General features: G+C 41.7%; 1 protein-coding gene across 1 annotated transcript in view; it reads left to right on the top strand.

Annotated features, from left to right (window-relative positions):
• C8H3orf20 (chromosome 8 C3orf20 homolog) overlaps positions 1–18654 on the top strand; it is an 85357-nt gene that overhangs the window by 35483 nt on the left and 31220 nt on the right. Inside the window, exons 6-8 of the mRNA XM_053599836.1 lie at positions 6621–6773; positions 7516–7636; positions 14004–14135. Coding sequence (XP_053455811.1) covers positions 6621–6773; positions 7516–7636; positions 14004–14135 — 406 coding nt within the window. The remainder of the gene's footprint in view (positions 1–6620; positions 6774–7515; positions 7637–14003; positions 14136–18654) is intronic.

Consider the following 18654-nt stretch of genomic DNA (forward strand, 5'->3'; position numbering starts at 1 on the left):
AATGTGTCTTGGAGAAGCTCTGTTAGATTTGAGGTGACCTGGGATCCAATATCCCTCTGAAAAGAGTGTGTCAGAATCTTTGGTGATATTTGGGAAATTTTCATTTATAATATTCTGTAGTATGAATAATAAAAATTTCATTTATGAATATTCTCATTCCCCTGGGTCATTCTTCTTCCCCTTCTGGGATACCTATAACTCCACATGTTTGAATGCTTCATAAAGTCCCTTCATAACTGAAACCAGACCCACATCTTTCACCATTAACTAAGATAGACTCTCACTGGATTAAAAATTTAAACTTAAGATATGAAACTATAAAAATACTAGAAGAGAATGCAGGGAAAACTCTTGAAGAAATCGGTCTGGGAGAGTATTTTATGAGGAGGACCCCCCCCCCCCCGGGCAATTGAAGCAGCTTCAAAAATACACTATTGGGACCTGATCAAACTAAAAAGCTTCTGCATAGCCAAGAATATAGTCAGTAAAACAAGCAGACAGCCCTCAGAATGGGACAAGATATTTGCAGGTTATGTCTCCAACAAAGGTTTAATAACCAGAATTCACAGAGAACTCAAATGTATAACCAAGAAAAGAACAAGTGATCCCATCGCAGGCTGGGCAAGGGACTTGAAGAGAAACTTCTCTGAAGAAGACAGGCACACGGCCTACAGACATATGAAAAAATGCTCATCATCTTTAATCATCAGAGAAATGCAAATCAAAACTACTTTGCAATATCATCTAACTCCAGTAAGATTAGCCCATATCACAAAATCCCAAGACCAGAGATGTTGGGGTGGATGTGGAGAAAAGGGAAAACTTCTACACTTCTGGTAGGAATGCAAAGTAATACATTCCTTTTGGAAAGATGTTTGGAGAACACTTAGAGATCTAAAAATAGATCTGCCATTCAATCCTATAGTTTCTCTACAAGGTATATACCCAGAAGACCAAAAATCACATTATAACAAAGATATTTATACCAGAATGTTTATTGCAGCCCAATTCATAATTGCTAAGTCATGGAAAAAGCCCAAGTGCCCATCGATCCACAAATGGATTAATAAATTGTGGTATGTGTACATCATGGAATATTATGTAGCCTTAAAGAAATATGGAGACTTTAATCACTTCTCGGCCTTTTGGCTAAGATCAAGTGTAGAAATATGGAGACTTTACCTCTTTCATGTTTACATGGATGGAGCTGGAACATATTCTTCTTAGTAAAGTATCTCAAGAATGGAAGAAAAATTATCCAATGTACTAGTATCCAATGTATTAGTTTCATAGCCCTACTATAAAAAGCTTTCATATGAAAGCTATAACCCAGTTATAACCTAAGAATATGGGAAAGGGGGGGGGAAGGGCTGAGGGAGAGTGATTGGTGGGATTATACCTGCAGTGCATCTTACAAGGGTACATGTGAAACTTACTAAATGTAGAATATAAATGTCTTAACACAATAACTAAGAAAATGCCAGGAAGGCTATGTTAACCAGTGTGATGAAAATATGTCAAATGGTCTATAAAACCAGTGTATGGTGCCCATGATTGCATTAATGTACACAGCTATGATTTTATAATAAAAATAAAAATAATAAAGTCCCTTTATAATTCTGTCAGTGAACATTCTGCTTTTTCTCTCTCCTTTTCTGCCTCTTTAACTATATGAGTTATCTCAAGAGCTTTCCTCTACCTCTGAGATTCTTTCTTTCTTCTGCATGGTCTAATCTGTTGTTGATATTTTCTATTGCATCTTTAAGTTCCCTAATTGACTGCTTCAGTTCCTTCAGCTCTGCTATATCCTTTCTATATTCTTCATATCGTTCATCTCTTATTTGATTCTGTTTTTGGATTTCCTTTTGGTTATTTTCCACTTTATCAGCAGTTTCCATCATTGTTTCTATCCTTTCTTTCATTGTTTTCATTTTCTGTATTCTAATCCCCTTTCTGTCATTTCTAACATTTCTTTATAGGTGGAATCCTCTGCAGTAGCTACCTCATGGTTCCGTAGGGGGGTTGTTCTGAACTGGTTTTTCATGTTGCCAGGATTTTTCTGCTGATTCTTCCTCATGAGTGATTTCTTTTATCTGTTTCCTTGCCTTAATTTTCCTTTTGCTTCCTCTTGCTCTTTAAGTTACCATGAGTCTGGACTAGGGTTTCGATGAGTCCTTTTGGTACAGGACCAGAAGGATGAGCAGATTGAAGAGCAAGAAGGGAAAAGAGAAAGAAAAAAAAAGAAAGAAAGAAAGAAAGGAAAGGAAAGGAAAAAGAAAAAGAAAAAGGAGAGGGGGTGAGTAAAAGGGAATATTGAAAAAAAGAAGAGAGGCACAGAAAGAGGGAGACAGGAGCAATATAGGTGTACCGTAGGGTACTTTGACCCAACCTTAAAAACCCCCAAACCTCTGGGGGTGCCGGTTGGGTTGTTCCCTTGAGGTCAGCAGCTCTTTGCTAGCCTGTTCAAACACAGTACACCACCTCCACCAAGTAGAGAGGAAAGACAAAAATGCTAGCAGACAAAACAAGCAAACAGAAAACTTTAAAGGATAAAATTGGGGGGGAACCAAATAATAGGGGTAGAAACACTAGCAAAAATGAAATTCTAATTGTTAAAGAAGGCAACAATGGAAAATTATATTTAAACTATAAAAATGTAAAAAGAAAAGAAAAATCTATAGGGAAAATGTTGACTTTTTTTAAAAAGCAGTATATATATCTTGCTGAATATTGTCTGGGCAACAGGTGATCTTCTGGGGTATGAGATATTATTCACAATGCTGATATGACTGTACAAGATGGAGACTGGAGGCTTCTGCTGATTTCTCAAACCCAGCAGAGTGGAAACCCTAAATCTCTCCTCAGCTTGCTTAAAAGACACTTTAAACTGCTAACCTCGGCTAAGCAGAAGCTTTCCCAGGAAAGCACTTGTCTCTGGGATCACTCCTGAAGTGGCTATTCACTTACCCAGTGTGCCAAAACCTGTCTCACTCTATGCCCCTGAGGCCCAAGGCTGTAAGGCATCTCAGTCCCTGCCTTTAGGCTGCTCAATCACTAGCTTACTCGCTCCCGCCCAATCCTTGCTCTGTGCGGCCCACAGCTCAACACTATTAGCTCCGTCTGCCTCAGCAGCTCAGTCTGGGGCTCTAGACAACACTTAAAGTCCTCGAGACTCTCGCCCAAGTTCCCCCAAGGTAGTTCAACTGAGTGCCAAGTCCAAAAAAAAAAGAAAAAAAAACAGCTCACAGGAAGGTCTTTCCAGTTTGCAATCTCACTGTTGCTATACTTACAGCTGCCGGCAGGATTAGACGGAACGAACACAGGTAACCACTTGACAGTTCTCCACTGCTTTTGTCCTCCTCATGGGGTCCAGAAGTCTCTTGCTGATTCCCTGTGTCCCCAAAGGGATGTTTCTGGGCAGATCCCACCAGCCAGTGATGCCTGGAGTCTTCTCTTCCCAGTCTCACCGTGCAGAAAGCTTCTGCTTAGCCAAGGTTAGCAGTTTTCTAATTTAAGATTACCATGAGGCTTGCAAAAAATATCTTATAACCAATTACTTTAAACTGATAACAATTTAACTCCATGAAGAGAAAGGTAAAAATAAAATAAAATAAAACTTAACCTCTACACTTTAATTCCATCCCCCCTGCTTTTTGATGTTTTATTGTCCATTTATAAATCTTTTATATTTTCTATATCTTAAAAAGTTGTTATATTTATTTTTGGCATATTTGTCTGTTAGCCTTTTTACTCAACATATAACTACTCACTGTAATTACAGTGAATGATAAGAGTGTTCTGGATTTGTGTACTTTCTGTTACCAGTGAGATTTATATCTTCAGATTATTTCTTATTATTCATTAACATCCTTTTCTTTCAGATAGAAGAACTCCCTTTAGCATTTCTTACAGGACAGGCCTGGTGTGTTGATGAAATTCCTCAGCTTTTGTTTGTCTGGGAAAGTCTTTATTTCTCCTTCACATTTGAAGGACATTTTTGCAGGATATAATATCCTAGGATTAAAAGGGTTTTTGGTTTTGTTTTGTTTTGTTTTTTTTCTCTTAGCACTTAGAATATGCCATGCCACTTTCTCCTGGCCTATAAAGTTCTACTGAGAAGTGTGCTGGCAGATGTATTGGAGATTTTTTATGTTATTTGTTTCTTTTCTTTTGCCACAATGCAAGACTGTCTTTCCTACCTTCTTTTTTTGCTGTTTGCCTTGACCTTTCCTTGTCTTTATCCATGACGTTTGGGAGTTTGATTATTAAATGCCTTAAGGTAGTCTTATTTGAGTGATAAGACTTACAATATTCTTGTAGCTAAATATTTATGTCTTTCTCTAAGTTTGGAAAATTCTCTCTTATTATTTCTTTGAATAAATTTTCTACCACATTCTTTTCCCCTACTTCCTCTTTAAGTCCAATAACTCTTATATTTGTCCTTTTGAGGCTATTTTTGCAATCTTATAGGCATGATTCATTCTTTTCTATTTTTTCTTCCTCCTCTTCCTTTTCATACACAAGCCCACTAATTCTTCTGTTTGATCAGTTCTGCTGTTGAGAGACTCTGATGTGTTTCTCAGTTAATTGAATTTTTAAGTTCTGAAATTTCTGCTGGATTTTGTTTAATTCATTCAATGTCTTTATTAAATTTCTCTGATAGGATCCTGAATTCCTACTGTGTGTTGTCTTGAAGTTCACAGAGCTTCCTCAAAACAGCTATTTTGAATTCTTTGTCTGAGAGGTCGTATATCTCCATCTCTCTGGGATTGATCACTTGTGACTTATTTAGTTTGTTTGGTGAGGTTATGTTTTCCTATGATGTTCTTGATGCTTATGGATTTTTGTTTGTGTCCAGGCATTGAAGAGATAGGTATTTATTCTAATCATTGTGGTTTAGGCTTATTTGGACCCATCCTTCTTGAAAGGCTTTCCAGGTATCCAAATTCAAATGAATTCCCTTATTTTTTGCTTATCTGGGAACGTCTTAATCACTCCTTCATTTTCAAAAGATAATTTTGCCTGATGTAGATGTGGTGATCTAAGTCATTGGTCACTGCCATGTCAGCACTAGGGGTGCCCTAAGCCAGTAACTCTGTAACTCTTGAAAATTCCAAGTGGTACTACCTGGGAGGTTTTAGTAAGATATGGGAGAATTTCCTGGATTACTGGGCAAAGTCTCTCATTCACTTCTCTTTTCCCCAAAGAGATGAAGTCTCACTTTCCATGCTGGGCTGCCTGGAGTTGGGGAAGCAGTAATGCAAGTACTCCCATGGCTACCAAAGCTGGAAATGCCCTAGGTCACACCTACAGCCAGCACAGTCTCACCCAAGGCCTGTGGTGACTATTGCCTGGCTACTGCTGATGTTTATTCTAAGGCCCAGGGCTCTTTATCCAGTGGGTGGTGAATCCTGCCAGGACTGAGTCCTTCAGGAAAGTGGATTTTCTTCTGGTCCAGCATAGGTCTAGAATTCAAATTTGAGAAGTTTTTATCCATTATTTCTTCAAATATTTTCTCCCTTTTCTTTTTCCTCTCCTTTTGTGATTCCCGTTATACATATATTGGGATATTTGATGGTCCCGGAAACCTATTCCTTTTTCTTTATTTTTTTTTTCTATTTTACAGATTAAATAATTTTAATTCCTCTATCTTTTTTTTAATATTTTATTTTTTGTATTAAATCTAACTGTATACATTGATATGATCATGGGGCATCATACACTCGCTTCATAGACCATTTGACACATTTTCATCACAATGGTTAACATAGCCTTCCTGGCATTATCTCAGTTACTGTGCCAAAACATTTACATTCTACATTTACCAAGTTTCGCAAATACCCCTGAAATTCCTCTATCTTTAAGTATACTGATTGATTCTTCTACTGCTCTAATCTGCTGATGAACCTGTCCAGTAATTTTCATTTTAGTTATTGTACTATTTAGCTCCAGAACTTCCATTAGGTTACTTTTCATAGTGTCTATTCATTAATTTCTTTGTTTAGCTAGTGGGCAAGGTTTAGGAGGGCAGATCCCAGCAATACCCACTGCAATTGGTCTCTTTGAGTACAACTGAAATTTGTACCTACCAACACTACATCCCCCTACGTCAGAAATAAGGCTTCTTGAGGCCTATTTACCAGGAAATGGACAAGGAGACATTGCCTGCCCTCCTAGATTGATTAGAAGTGGAGGCAGCCTGACAGCATTAGGAAATACTGCTGACTTCAGATATGAAATCCTGTCTCTGCCTCTTCCTTATGATGTGGCATGAGGCAGATCACTTTGGATTCCTCATCTATAAAGTGACAGACACATTCTCATTTACTTAGGACTTTCTCCATGTCCCAGACCCAGCAAAAACCTACTCATCTGTGGGATAGAGATAATACTACCTACCTCCATATGGTTGTAAGGAAAAGACAATACAGGAAAGCACCCAGGGCTGGGCTGGGTTCTGTAATCATTTAATTAATTGTTACTTATGCAAAATGCAGGGAAGGTCTTTGAAGATGGGTAATGATGCACCAAATAACCCTTTAACATGTAGACTTGCTTCCATGGGGCACCCAAGAACAGAACTTGGAGAGTATTCTGTTCTACTTGACCATATTTGCCAGCTATCCCTCTGGAAACATTGCTATGTGTCAGATCCCCACTTGTTGCAGAGGGAGAACCATCACCTGCCTCTTTAGTGATACACCTGCTGTCTCCTTCCTGGCCCTGTTCAATGCTGACGGCCAAGGCTGTGTTCACTACAACCTAAAGACCCGGTAAGTGGGTTGGGGAACTCTAGTCTTAGGGAAGTATCTCTCAGGATGATGGTGGAGATTAAGGTGGTGATTTGGAGTTCCTGGTCAAAGTGAGAGCCAGGTAGCACTGGAGGGCTAGTAAGGCAGGGAGTCAGGGCCAAAGCAGTGCCTACAGGTATATAGAGACTTTGAGGGTTGGTCCTTACTTGTCAGATCCATGTCACAGCCAATGAGAGAGGAATTCCCAAGTCTTACTCCACTTTGTACCCCAGAGAACTAAGTTCTTGATTACTTATTAGATTCATGGAAAATTCTTTATGGGGGAAAGTATTTTATACCAAGAGTGGGTCAAAGAGAGGCACGAATACCACTTGTGTGGGGTCTCTTAAGAGAAGCACATATTCTTGCCAGCCCAAAGTTGATTTTATCTGGCTTTTCCTAAGGAACTGTTCTTGGAAAGAATATTCGAGTTCCTATTTTGATGCCTGTTATCTTATATGCTCATGTTCCTAGGTAGTAGAGCACAAATCCCATTTCTTCCCCAATAGGGTTTAGCTTGAGTCTCCATCATCTCCCTCAGACTGGCCCTTCCCTGTAGACTCCTCTAGAGGCATCAGCAGGTGTTAAGGGGCCTCAGACCATACCAGATAGGGAAAGTGAGGTTGCCTGTAGAACTCCACCCTTCCTCCTGCCTATGGTCTGTAGTGGTAATGGCTCCCTTCAGGGGCCTGGCAGTAGCTACTCACTTCTGTGTCTCTCCTAGCTGCCCATATGTCTTGGTCTTGGATGAGGAAGGCGGAACCACCAATGACCAAAAGGGCTACGTAGTTCACAAGTGGAACTGGACTTCCAAGACAGAGACTTTGCTCTCCCTGGAATATAAGGTAGGGCAGCACAGGTGGCCTGGCAGTGAGCATGCCTGCCACAGGGAGAGACTTGGCAGCCTTCCATGAGCTGCACAGCATTAAGAGCCAAGAAGCTACCTATAAGACAGGAGCCCTGCCATCAAGGAGCTTAAAGTCTCATTCAGAGGCTCTCACTTTGGTGGGTGGTAGTCCAGGGTTAGCCTATAGCAAATATTGGCTGCTATATTGACTCTTCTTGGCAATATCCTTCCTATTTAATTTTTATTATTAATATTATATTTCTATTATTAAAACTGTCTTAATTTTATGAAGTAACAGTTATAGTCATTGATAGCTTTATTTTTAATGTCTATATGAACCTACCAATAATAAAAGCTAGCAATTCTACATTGCTCTTCCTAGTCTTTCGTTTTTTATAACTTTACTATCTATAAAATTAAACAATCTGAAAGTCAACAGTGACTGATAGACACAAATGCTTTTTTCATTCACTTGGCTGTTCAGATAGTCATCAAAGATTTATTAGACAATAATACTTAGTGAATTTAATTTATTAATAAAGCAATGAAGTATGCTTGTCACTTTATCTAGGCCAGAGTTTCTGATTGCTGGCACTACTGACATTTGGGTATGGAAATTTCTCATATAAATGTGCATCGTAAATTATAGCAGCATCTCATTAGATGCAAAATTGCCCCCAGTTGAGAATCAGTGATCAGGGGTTAGAAGGATAAAAAAACTCCTCGAGAAACTCAAAAGTCTAAGAGAATAATATCAACACAGGATAGACAAGGATGAGACCTGTGAAAGAGGGGCAGGCTCACGGGGTTGAAAGTCAGAGAAATATCACAGAATGTAGAATTCACCCAAGCTGGCCTAAGATTAAGAGCCTCAAGGCGAGGGTTGTGGGCAGAAGCATCCCTTCAGCGTGTGATAGGGCTCAAGCACCCTACCCTTGGCCTCCTGCCTCTTACCCTCTCAGTTCATCCTCTGTCTTGGCCACTGGACTCTCCTCCTTATGTATACCCTGATTCCTTTAGATGACATCTCTGCTCAGAAATATTCAATCCCTTGAACATCTCCCCTTTCCCCTTGGCCTGAAACATTCCCCTTCTCTTTCTGCCTGTCCAAATGCCCTTCAAAGTCCTGCCCAGATTTCCCTCTTTCTTGGCGTCCCAGCCCATATCCATTTCTCTCTTCTCGCAGTTTAGATTAGTCATTTGGTAATTAGTCATGTAATGAAGAGGTTCTCAGCTCTGGCTGCTTATCAGAATAACCTCTAGGACATTTAAAAAATAGAGACCCTAGAGACAGCCCCAGAAAGAGCCTCATTCAGTTGATCTGATGAGAGTTTTGGATTTCTGTAGTTTTTACAAGTATTTCTGAAGTTTGACCAGGCCTCCAAGCCTGAAATTCCTAACCTGAGGGTATATCGTGGTGTTTTCTTAATGTTTAGTTTTGCATAGTTGTTTGAAAAGTTTATGATCTGCTTGGTGCTTTGGCTTACACCTGTAATCCTAGCACTCTGGGAGACAGAGGTGGGAGGATTGCTTGAGCTCAGGAGTTCAAGACCAGCCTGAGCAAGAACACAACCCTGTCTCTACTAAAAATAGAAAAATTATGTGGGTGTTATGGTGGACACCAGTAGTCCCAGCTACTTGGGAGGCTAAAGCAGGAAGATCACTTGAGCCCAGTAGTTTGAGGTTGCTATGAGCTAGGCTGATGCCACAGTACTCTAGCCTATGTAACAGAGTGACACTTTGTCTAAAAAAAAAGGAAAGTTTATAATCTAAGAATATTGCAGATCATTTGAAACCTGGCATCATAAGTTATGTGTTAGTATGGCCAAGTAGACATAGACAGAACTAGGCTGAGAATCTGAGGAGCCAAGTGCTAGTACCAGCTTTGCCATATTCTGGCTGTGCAGCTTAATGGAAACCAATCGGCTTCCCTGAGTCTTGGTTGTCACCAGGCCTGCCCTCCTGCCTTATACTATTTCTCTGAGAACTAGATAAAAAAAAAAAAAACAAGCATTTTGGCAATGTGTTTTAGTTCATCGTTAGATTCCCAAGAGCTGCACACAGAAATGCACAGCAGAGGTCTGGAAAAGAACGTGCCCCTGAGTTGCAACAAAGGAGTGATGGCGAATCATTTTGCACTTGGATTTCCATGGCATAAATGGAGGAGGAAGGAAGAGCATTCTGGGTAGAGGGAGAAGCATCTGTAAAGATTGGAAATGGGCTAAGTGTGGAATCTTTGAAAGGTCACAAGTATTATACTTCTTGTGAAAATAGGTAGGGCAAGAGGTTTATAGGATGCAGAGTGGGGTAAGAGGCACTGGACGTCAGGCTGAGGAGTTTGCAGGTCATCTTGGAGGCTGCAGAAGCCAGTTTGTTTGTACCCAGATACTCACTCTTTCCAATGTTCTTCATTCTGCCATGAAAGTCCACGCTTCCCTCTGCTATTATTTCTCTTTGTCCTGAAGAACTTCCTTTGACATTCTTGAAGTACATATTCTCTGGTTTCTTTCATGTGAAAAATCTCTTTATTAAAGGAAACTTTTTTCGTGGATATAAATTCTAGGCTGTTTATTTTTCTTTTGGCATTTTAAAGATGTTGTTCCACTGTGCCTGTCCTTCATAGTTTATGATGAGACATCTGTAGTTATTCAAATTACTGTTCATTTTCCCTAGCTGCTTGGGAGATTTTCTCTTTTCTTTTTTTTTTTTTTTTTTTTACTATTTAATCATAGCTGTGTACATTAATGCGATCATGGGGCACCATACACTGGTTTTATAGACCGTTTGACACATTTTTATCATACTGGTTAACATAGCTTTTCTGGCATTTTCTTAGTTATTGTGTTAAGACATTTACATTCTACATTTACTAAGTTTCACATGTACCCTTGTAAGATGCACCGCAGGTGTAATCCCACCAATCACCCTCCCTTCACCCACCTCTCCCCTCCCTCTCTCCCTTCCCCCTATTCTTAGGTTGTAACTGGGTTATAGCTTTCATGTGAAAGCCATAAATTAGTTTCGTAGTAGGGCTGAGTGCATTGGATACTTTTTCTTCCATTCTTGAGATTCTAAGGAGAATATGTTCCAGCTCCATCCATGTAAACATGAAAGAGGTAAAGTCTCCATCTTTCTTTAAGGCTGCATAATTTTTCTCTTTTCTTTGGTTTTCTAAGTCTGACTCTGATGTGTTGCGGTGTGATTGTCTTTGTATTTTGGGGGGGGACTGAAATTTTTGAATTCATAAATTCATTTGAATTTGTTTCATCAAATTTGGGGCATCTTCTAAATCTTCTTTGGAAGGAATTCCAATATTTCTCTCCTTTTATTCTGAGACTTCAGTTTTATGTACTTTAGACCTTTTTCTATTGTCCCAAAGGTTCCTGGAGCTCTGTTATGTTGTTATTGTTCAAGGTTTTTTTCTTTACTTTTCAGATTTGGGTAATTTCTCCTGATCTGTCTCTAAGTTCACTGGCTCTATTTTGTCATGTCTATTCCACTATTATGCTACTTTTGTAAAATTTTTAAATTTCAGATATTGCATATTGTCAGTTCTATAATTTCTATTTAGTTATTTATATTTTCTATTTCTCTACCATTTTATAATTCATTCCAAGTATATTCTCCTTTACTCCATCAAGTATAAAGTAGCTGCTTTAAAGTCCCTGTTTGAAAATTTTAGCCATCTGGATTATATCAGACAGAGCTGGCCTCCATTGAAGGCCTCCATATGAAGCTGTGTACATATGAAGGCCTCCATAAGAAGCTCCATAAAGAGCTGGTTCTTCATTATGTTGAGTAATTTTGGATTGTAGCCTGACATCATGAATGTTATGTTGTTGAATCTCTGAGTTCTGATGTATTTTCTGAAGGGTGTTGATAGTCTTGTTTTAACAAGAAATGAACTAGGCTGGATTCAAACTACAAATTTTGCTTTACCTGCAGTGGGCAGCTACTCAAATGCAGTATTTCTGTTCAACTGTAAGCTGTCTTGAGTCTTCTCCACTCATACATAGTTGAGGGATCACGCAGAGATGGGGACAGTCTATACACAGAATTCAGGGCTCTCTTTCCCTGGCTCTGTCCATTCTGACATTCTCTCCACACTTTCCTGATCCTGAGACTGCCTTCAGGTTATAGCTATTAAAGAAAAACTGATCCCATGGTGGTCCTTTTTTTTTAAGTTTTTTGAGTCTTCTCCAAAATCTTCCTGCTTTTGTTCACTCTTCATAGCTTTTGGGTAATTGTTTTTGTATTTTTTTTCAAGTTTACATTTATCTGTGGAAAGGTCAGCCTGTTAGGAGCTGATTCAGCTATGCTGGAAGTAATACCAGCTGGTTAATTTTTGAGCTGAGGGCTGGAATGCTGGGTTCAGCTTTTGTATGGAAGGTTGGCTAGAGAGGAAAAGACCATGGACAGCCCAGGGGAGGGACCAGTTGGGAGTTACTAGCCAGATCCAACACGATTAAAAAATAGTGACAGTAGTTTTAAAGGGGGACATTTAATAAAAGAAATGGTATTCAGGCATGAACGATAAGGGGCAGATGAAAGAAGGAGGAAATTGTAGATGACTCCATAATGGAGTGTGTGTCTGGCTGAAAATCGAGGTGTTTCCGAGAGGATCAGTGGCCAATATGGTTTTAAACATACTGGTTTGGCTCAGTGGCCCTATCTCTCTGGGCTGTCGTGATATGGATCCTGACTAGGAATAGTGGATAAAGTATGTTGGGCTAGTTAATGAACTCTTCAAAAGGATGGGTTTGGGCTACGTTTGTAGAGCAGCCATATTTGGGGCATTGAGAGAAAGAAAAAGAAACCACCTCGGGAGTAAGGATGTTAAATAAATGTAATAGTTGCACCATGCTAGGCTACATGCTTTTTTTGTCCCGTGGGAAATCTGCATGGGAGTGTCCATGGGGAAAGGATTCTATTATTGCTCCCAGGCTCAGAGAAGCTAACCAATTTGCCAAAATTGCCCAACTGGTAAGTGGCAGCACTGAGTTTCAACCCCTGCCCAGCTGCAGAGGTTGATCTCCCAGCTGTGGTACTATGTCACATCTCTCTAGAAGGAGGACAGCAGAGGGTAGGGCTTCCCTTATGTGAGAGTGATGAACAAGTTTGAAGATGTTGATGACTTGGCAAGTTATGGTTCAGTGTTTTCTGGGGGGTGAGAGAAATGAGCCACTAGACTGCAGAGTGTGAGGAAGAGTCTCACTCAGTGATGGGGAAGTTCCGTGTAGACCCCTGGGCCAACAGCTGGAAAAGTAAAAGGAAATGGAAGGAGCAAAATGGAGGCTATCTTCTTGGTTCAGAGGAGTCCCAGGGGTGTTTGTATGTAAGGAGATATTCTAAGTCAGAGGCAGTGAAGACTGGGAGGAACACAGCAGTGTAGGGCTCTGTAATCCAAGCCTGGAGGGAGGGTGACTGTGTATAAATAATGCTCTGCACATGGACACCATCAGCAGCCTTTATGTGAGCTGCTGCAGTGTCCTGACAAGATCTTCCCAGGGCAGGCGTGGGGCTACATGACTTACAGAGCCCTCCACCATTTTTATCTCATTTGAACTTAGTGATAGCCTTTCAACTATTTTATGCTGATAAACTTGAGATTCAGAGGGACTAACTGGCTTGCTAACAGGGGGCAGAACTGGGACTGACCCCTAGACAACAGAGCTCTCAGTAAGCAACAAGTTGTTATAAGGGCACCTCACCTTCCCCAGGCTCCTATCTGAGACTGCTAAAGAGGAAATCCTACTTTTTTGGAAATAGCAAAGATGAGTAGATTCTGCCCCTTTCTGACTGTCTTTGGCTCCTCCTCAGGGGAAGAGTAGTGACATAGTTGGTGACTTTAGAAAGGAACTGAGTACGTGTGGCTCAGGCCCTTCTGGTTCCCACCCATTCGCAAGGGGCTTTCTGGTGCTTCCTACCATGTGATCACCTTCCCACCTGCTATAGGACAAGACTCAGAGTCAGACCTGATGCCTGAGTGGATATATATGTCTGATTCAGGGTTAAGGGGTTGGCTTCTGACCCAAGCTGCATCCCCAGTCCAGTTGTCCCAGGACGAAAGCTGACTCACCTGGTGGACATGTGGGCTTCTTTCACAGTGGGTTTCATGCTTAGGTTGGAAAGAGAAGAAACAGGGGTCAGGGGATATTGGTTACTTTTTCAGCTAATCCCACCAAGGGAGACTGGAATTCTTTTGTTTTCTCTGAGAAAGCTGAATTTTAACATAAGAACTAGAAAGCTCTTAGGAATCTTCAGCCCCAAACCAAGTGGGATTTTATGTTGTGTGGCAGGTTGGGAAGGGGTAGGCAGGGCAATAGAAGCAGGGGTCCTATGAGTCCTCATTTCTCCATCTACAGGTGAATGAGCAAATGAAGCTGAAGGTGCTGGGGCAGGACTCTATCGTGGTCACCTTCACCTCCATGAATGAGACAGTCACACTGCCTATAACAGCTAACAACTGTCCCCATGGAATGTCACATGAAAAACGGGTAAGGCAAAGCAGACCAGGCACTGAGCCCTGACCTCAGGGCTTCTTAACATGGGCTGTTAAGGGTATTAGTGTCTTTCTTTACCATCATTCACTTCCCACCCTTAGTATCACCTTCTCTGTGAGACTTCTTGTTTGTGTGTCAGTTAGGAGTTTTTCAGTTTTAAGTGCCAGAATCTAATATGAAGTGAGTTAAGCACAGAAACAGAATATATTGACTCAATAAACTGAGAAGCCTATCAATATTCAGCTTCAGGAATGGCTGGATCCAGGCCTTCAATTGATTGCATCAGATCTTTCCATCTCTTGACCCTGCTTTCCTCTTTGTTGGCTTTATTCTTAGGGAGTTTTTCTCCTTTTGGTAACAAAATGGCCACAAACATCTTTAAGCTATTTCTACATCTTTAATGTCCCTGGGAGAGGAAGGGCTCTCTTTCCCTAAGCACTCCAGTAGAAATGCCAGCATCAACACTCATTGGTTCTATTGGTTGCCTATGCTTGAAGCATTTCCCACGGCCGGGAGTATGTGTTGCCGCCAGTGGCTAAGCTTGATTCTCATGTCCATCCTGGAGGCCAAGAGGTGAGATCAGTCTCAAATGCATCACCCAGGCAGAAGTGTTTCCCTAAAGGAAAAGGAAGGTACTGGTATCAGAAGGTGGGGAAATGGTGCTGGACAGAATAACTACTATCCTCTCCCCATCCCAGGCGGAGTCTGTCCCTTCCTCTGTTTGACTCTCTCATCTGTGACCGTCTCCATTCACTCCTACAAGTCTGGGGCCGCGCCTGTGGCTCAAAAGAGTACGGTGCCTGCCCCATATCTTGGAGGTGGTGGGTTCAAGCCCAGCCCCAGACAAAAAAAAAACAACACTCCTACAAGTCTATCTTCTCCACCAATTTGGGAATTCCCTTTGATTCCCACTAGTATCTGTCGTCTCCAGGCCTAGCACAACTGCTTCAAATTAAGTACTTACCAGATATTTGTTGGGTGGAGGAGAGTACAGCGGATAGTTACTGGGAGTTCATCTTCCATTCACTGGGTCTCCATGGATCCTACTGTGTGCTTGGTGGTCTCAAATCAACATCATGGAGAGAGATTGAGAGGACAAAGAGGACACAGTCCCCGCACCCTGAGTTTTTCGTCTGAAAGAGAACACTGCCAATACAGCACAAGACTGGGGAAACTAAGGGCTCCCTCGGGTGGAGCAGACCATCTGTGGTCCTCACAAAGCCCTGTGCTCAGTAAGGGAAGTCTTCTAGGGGCAGGAGCAGGGGGACCACACCTCTCCGTTTTCCCAGGGCCAGTCCAAATTTATACCTGTCCACCTGGAACAATTATAAATAGCATCCTCTTTCCTTCTTAGAAGTTTCCTGGTTTGGATGATAAATTATATGGTCATCATGAGCAAGAAACCCTTAAGCTGTGTGGGTATTTGCTGCTGCATGCCACAAGCTCACAGGCTGTCAGAGCTGGCAGAGCCCAGGGAGGGCATCCAGCCCAATGTCCTCACGCTACATAGGGACATAAGGGGCAGGGATTTGTCAGGGACCCCCCACATTTCTCCTGGAGGAAAGCATTGTGCCTGTTTTTTTAAATCACATTTTCATTCCAGCAGCATTTCGCTTTTGTTAATTCATTAGCAAATGTAATAAAATATATTAGCACTTACAGCATACCAAATTGGCTGCAGGGGAAAGGGGGTGTGTAGAAATGAAGGCATCTCATTCCCTCTACTCTCTGAAATACTTTCAGTCTAATGGAGGGTGCAAGGCACAAGCCACAGTCATAATCGAGCTGCATCAGCGTGGCATGCCAGGCAGAGGGTACGTGAAGCCACTGGGGTATGAGGAGAGGAAGTGTTCCTCAAGGGATCTCATAGGAGCACCCAGGAAACTCCAGCATCTGAATCCAGATGCACAGATTACCTTAAAGAGCAAAGTACCCATAGGAGTTCAAGTCCATTTGGGCTGAGAGAGATGGATGATCTTGCTTGTTGATGCTTCCAACCTATCCATCTGGTTCCTCACTCTCACTCTGAAAGTCACTGTCAGGTTATTAAGTACACAGGTTTGTTTCATGAAAACCTTTTTAGACTGGGTAAAAAATGTGAGATTATTTTTCTTACTAGAGGCAACAGATATGAGAGAATTATTCATTCTTGTAAAATTGCAACAATACTTCATTTTTCTGACAACTTCTTGTTGGGTTAGCTCTGAAGTTTGGAGACATCTCTCTAAACTCGTGTACTCAAACACACACCCTCAGCCTGGGAAAGCCCCTTGGCAATTCAAGTCTTATTTTTCCTCGCCTTAATGCAATTTTAGCAAGCTGGAATTAGACGTCCAAAGCTATCCAATGTGGTAGCCTCAAGTCACACATGAAATGTGCGAGTCCAAACTAAGATGGGCTCTGACTAAAAATATAATGTTGCATTTCAAAGATTTAGTGTGAACAGAAAAGGGGAAATTTCTCATTCATGATCACTTATTTTGATGTCGTATTGAAATTATTATATTTTCAATATACTGGGTCAAAGCAATAGGTTATTAGAATTAATTTTACCTTTACAAACATTTTTAATGTGGGTACTAGACACTAAAACTACATAGGTAGCTCACATTTTATTTCTACTGGACCATGCTGGTCTAGAGGGTAGAATCTCCATTAAGAGAAGCTTACAAAGGCACAGTTTGACAGTGCAGTAAAATACTGAAAAGTTATTTAAAATGACACAATAACTCAAAGAACGTAACTGTCTTGGGGACATAGGGATAAACAAACCAATATGTTAAGACAGCAGCTGTACACAGGGCTGCATAATAGATAATAGGAGCTGATCCGGACCTAGAAGACTGACTTGCCAAAACAGCATTATGGTTATGACCTTTGCTGTTTGAGAATGTACGGGTGTGTATTATATATTACAACTGTCTCATGAGATTGAATGAAAACAAATGAGTAAATGTGATTTGTTGTGGGTAACGAGATTTCCAAATGTTGACATTAACACCTGATTAAGCATCTTGGGATACTTTTGCATGAAATCTAAGGCTTAGCCAATTAGTGCATCTTAGATTCTTAGACTATTGGAGCTGCCAGGAGCCTCCAAGAGAATATACTGAATGTTAAGGTTGACAAAGAGCTTAGGCTAGAAAGAGGCCACAGGGCCTTGGGCCAGTTCCCTCCCTGTCTGGGGCTTAGTTTCCCTGTCTGTACAGTGATGTGTAGGGCCCACCCAGCTTTAACACACTCCCATCTCCAGACTGTTACAGTCTGTTCAGTACCATCCGTGTGTGCTTGTTTGGGAGCAAAATCCACAGCTGCCTGTGAAAGCTGGGGTGGGGGTGGCCTTTTCCCTCCAAGTCTCCATCACTGGGGAGCTAGCTTGGTAAATGGCTTCCCCAGACACCCATCACCCTGGAGGAGCCACCCATCAGAGAGACAGGCAGAATGGCAGTCCCAGGTTTTACAGCCCTCAGGCCTGGCTCCTCGCTAAATATTTCTATCAAGGCAGCACTTTGGAAGCAAGACGATGCCTCAGTTTAAATACTTTATTAGCCCAGTGTGCTGCCTCAAATCCTTTCTGGAAGTAGTCTGGGTATAAATTTCAGTAAATAAATAAAATTAGCCCAGAAGCAGTAGCTGGGGCCACCAATTGGAAGGATGGTTGAGGCTTTGCTATTATTGGGGGTGTCCTTTACAGGATTTCTGCCACAGCTAAAGAAGAACACGGGGACTGGCTTTGTTGTTCTTCAAAGAATCTGTTCACTCCCACCCTACTCTTTCCACCTGAGGCTTAAATTCTATGGAAGAAAATTGTTTTTCCTACCTCTTCTGGGTTAGGTGGGAGATATAGAAAGCAGAGATTTTGCCCTCAAGGAGCTAAGTTTAAGGATAAAAGAAGTAAAAAATAGCCAGGGCCCAGGGCAGAAGGAATAGGGATGGACATATGTGGATTTCAGAACTTAGAGCAATTGCTGTTGTCTGAGGAAATCAGGGAAGGCTTCCTGGAGATAAAGTCAGGCTCGACTCTGGACTCTAAGCGGTACAAACACTGAGATGCCTCAGCTGTTCAGAGCAGGTCTTAGGTTGTCTTTCCTGGTAAATGGACTCTGATATGGAGCTAGGTATGCAAGGCTTTATTGGGGGCTACTCTCGGGAATAGCCCTTTGAATTTTGAAGGAAGTCAGCTTGGGAGGGGGAGAGTTTGAGCTGCAGGACAACCATAGCAAAGGCCTCAGCAATCCTACAGCCAGCCCCCGGGCCAGAATGGTCCTTCAGAGCAATCCTGAATTGAGGCAGGAGGCCTAGGCCTTTGTGCCCAGCAAGGACCAGTCAGTCCCTGTAAGCTGGCCAAAGGCAGTTAGCTGGGTGCTGGGAGCAGCCACTGCTTGGCAGCCAGAGCTGAGGGAGCTTCTGAGAGCTGCACTGTGGGATTCATGGCAGAGGGAGACCGGCGTTTACCCATGTTGGCAGCAGCATGTACTGAGGACCTTGTGTAGGCCAGGCACTCAGACACGAA

The sequence above is a fragment of the Nycticebus coucang genome, chromosome 8 (assembly GCF_027406575.1).
Source record: "Nycticebus coucang isolate mNycCou1 chromosome 8, mNycCou1.pri, whole genome shotgun sequence".
NCBI classification, from domain to species: domain Eukaryota; kingdom Metazoa; phylum Chordata; class Mammalia; order Primates; family Lorisidae; genus Nycticebus; species Nycticebus coucang.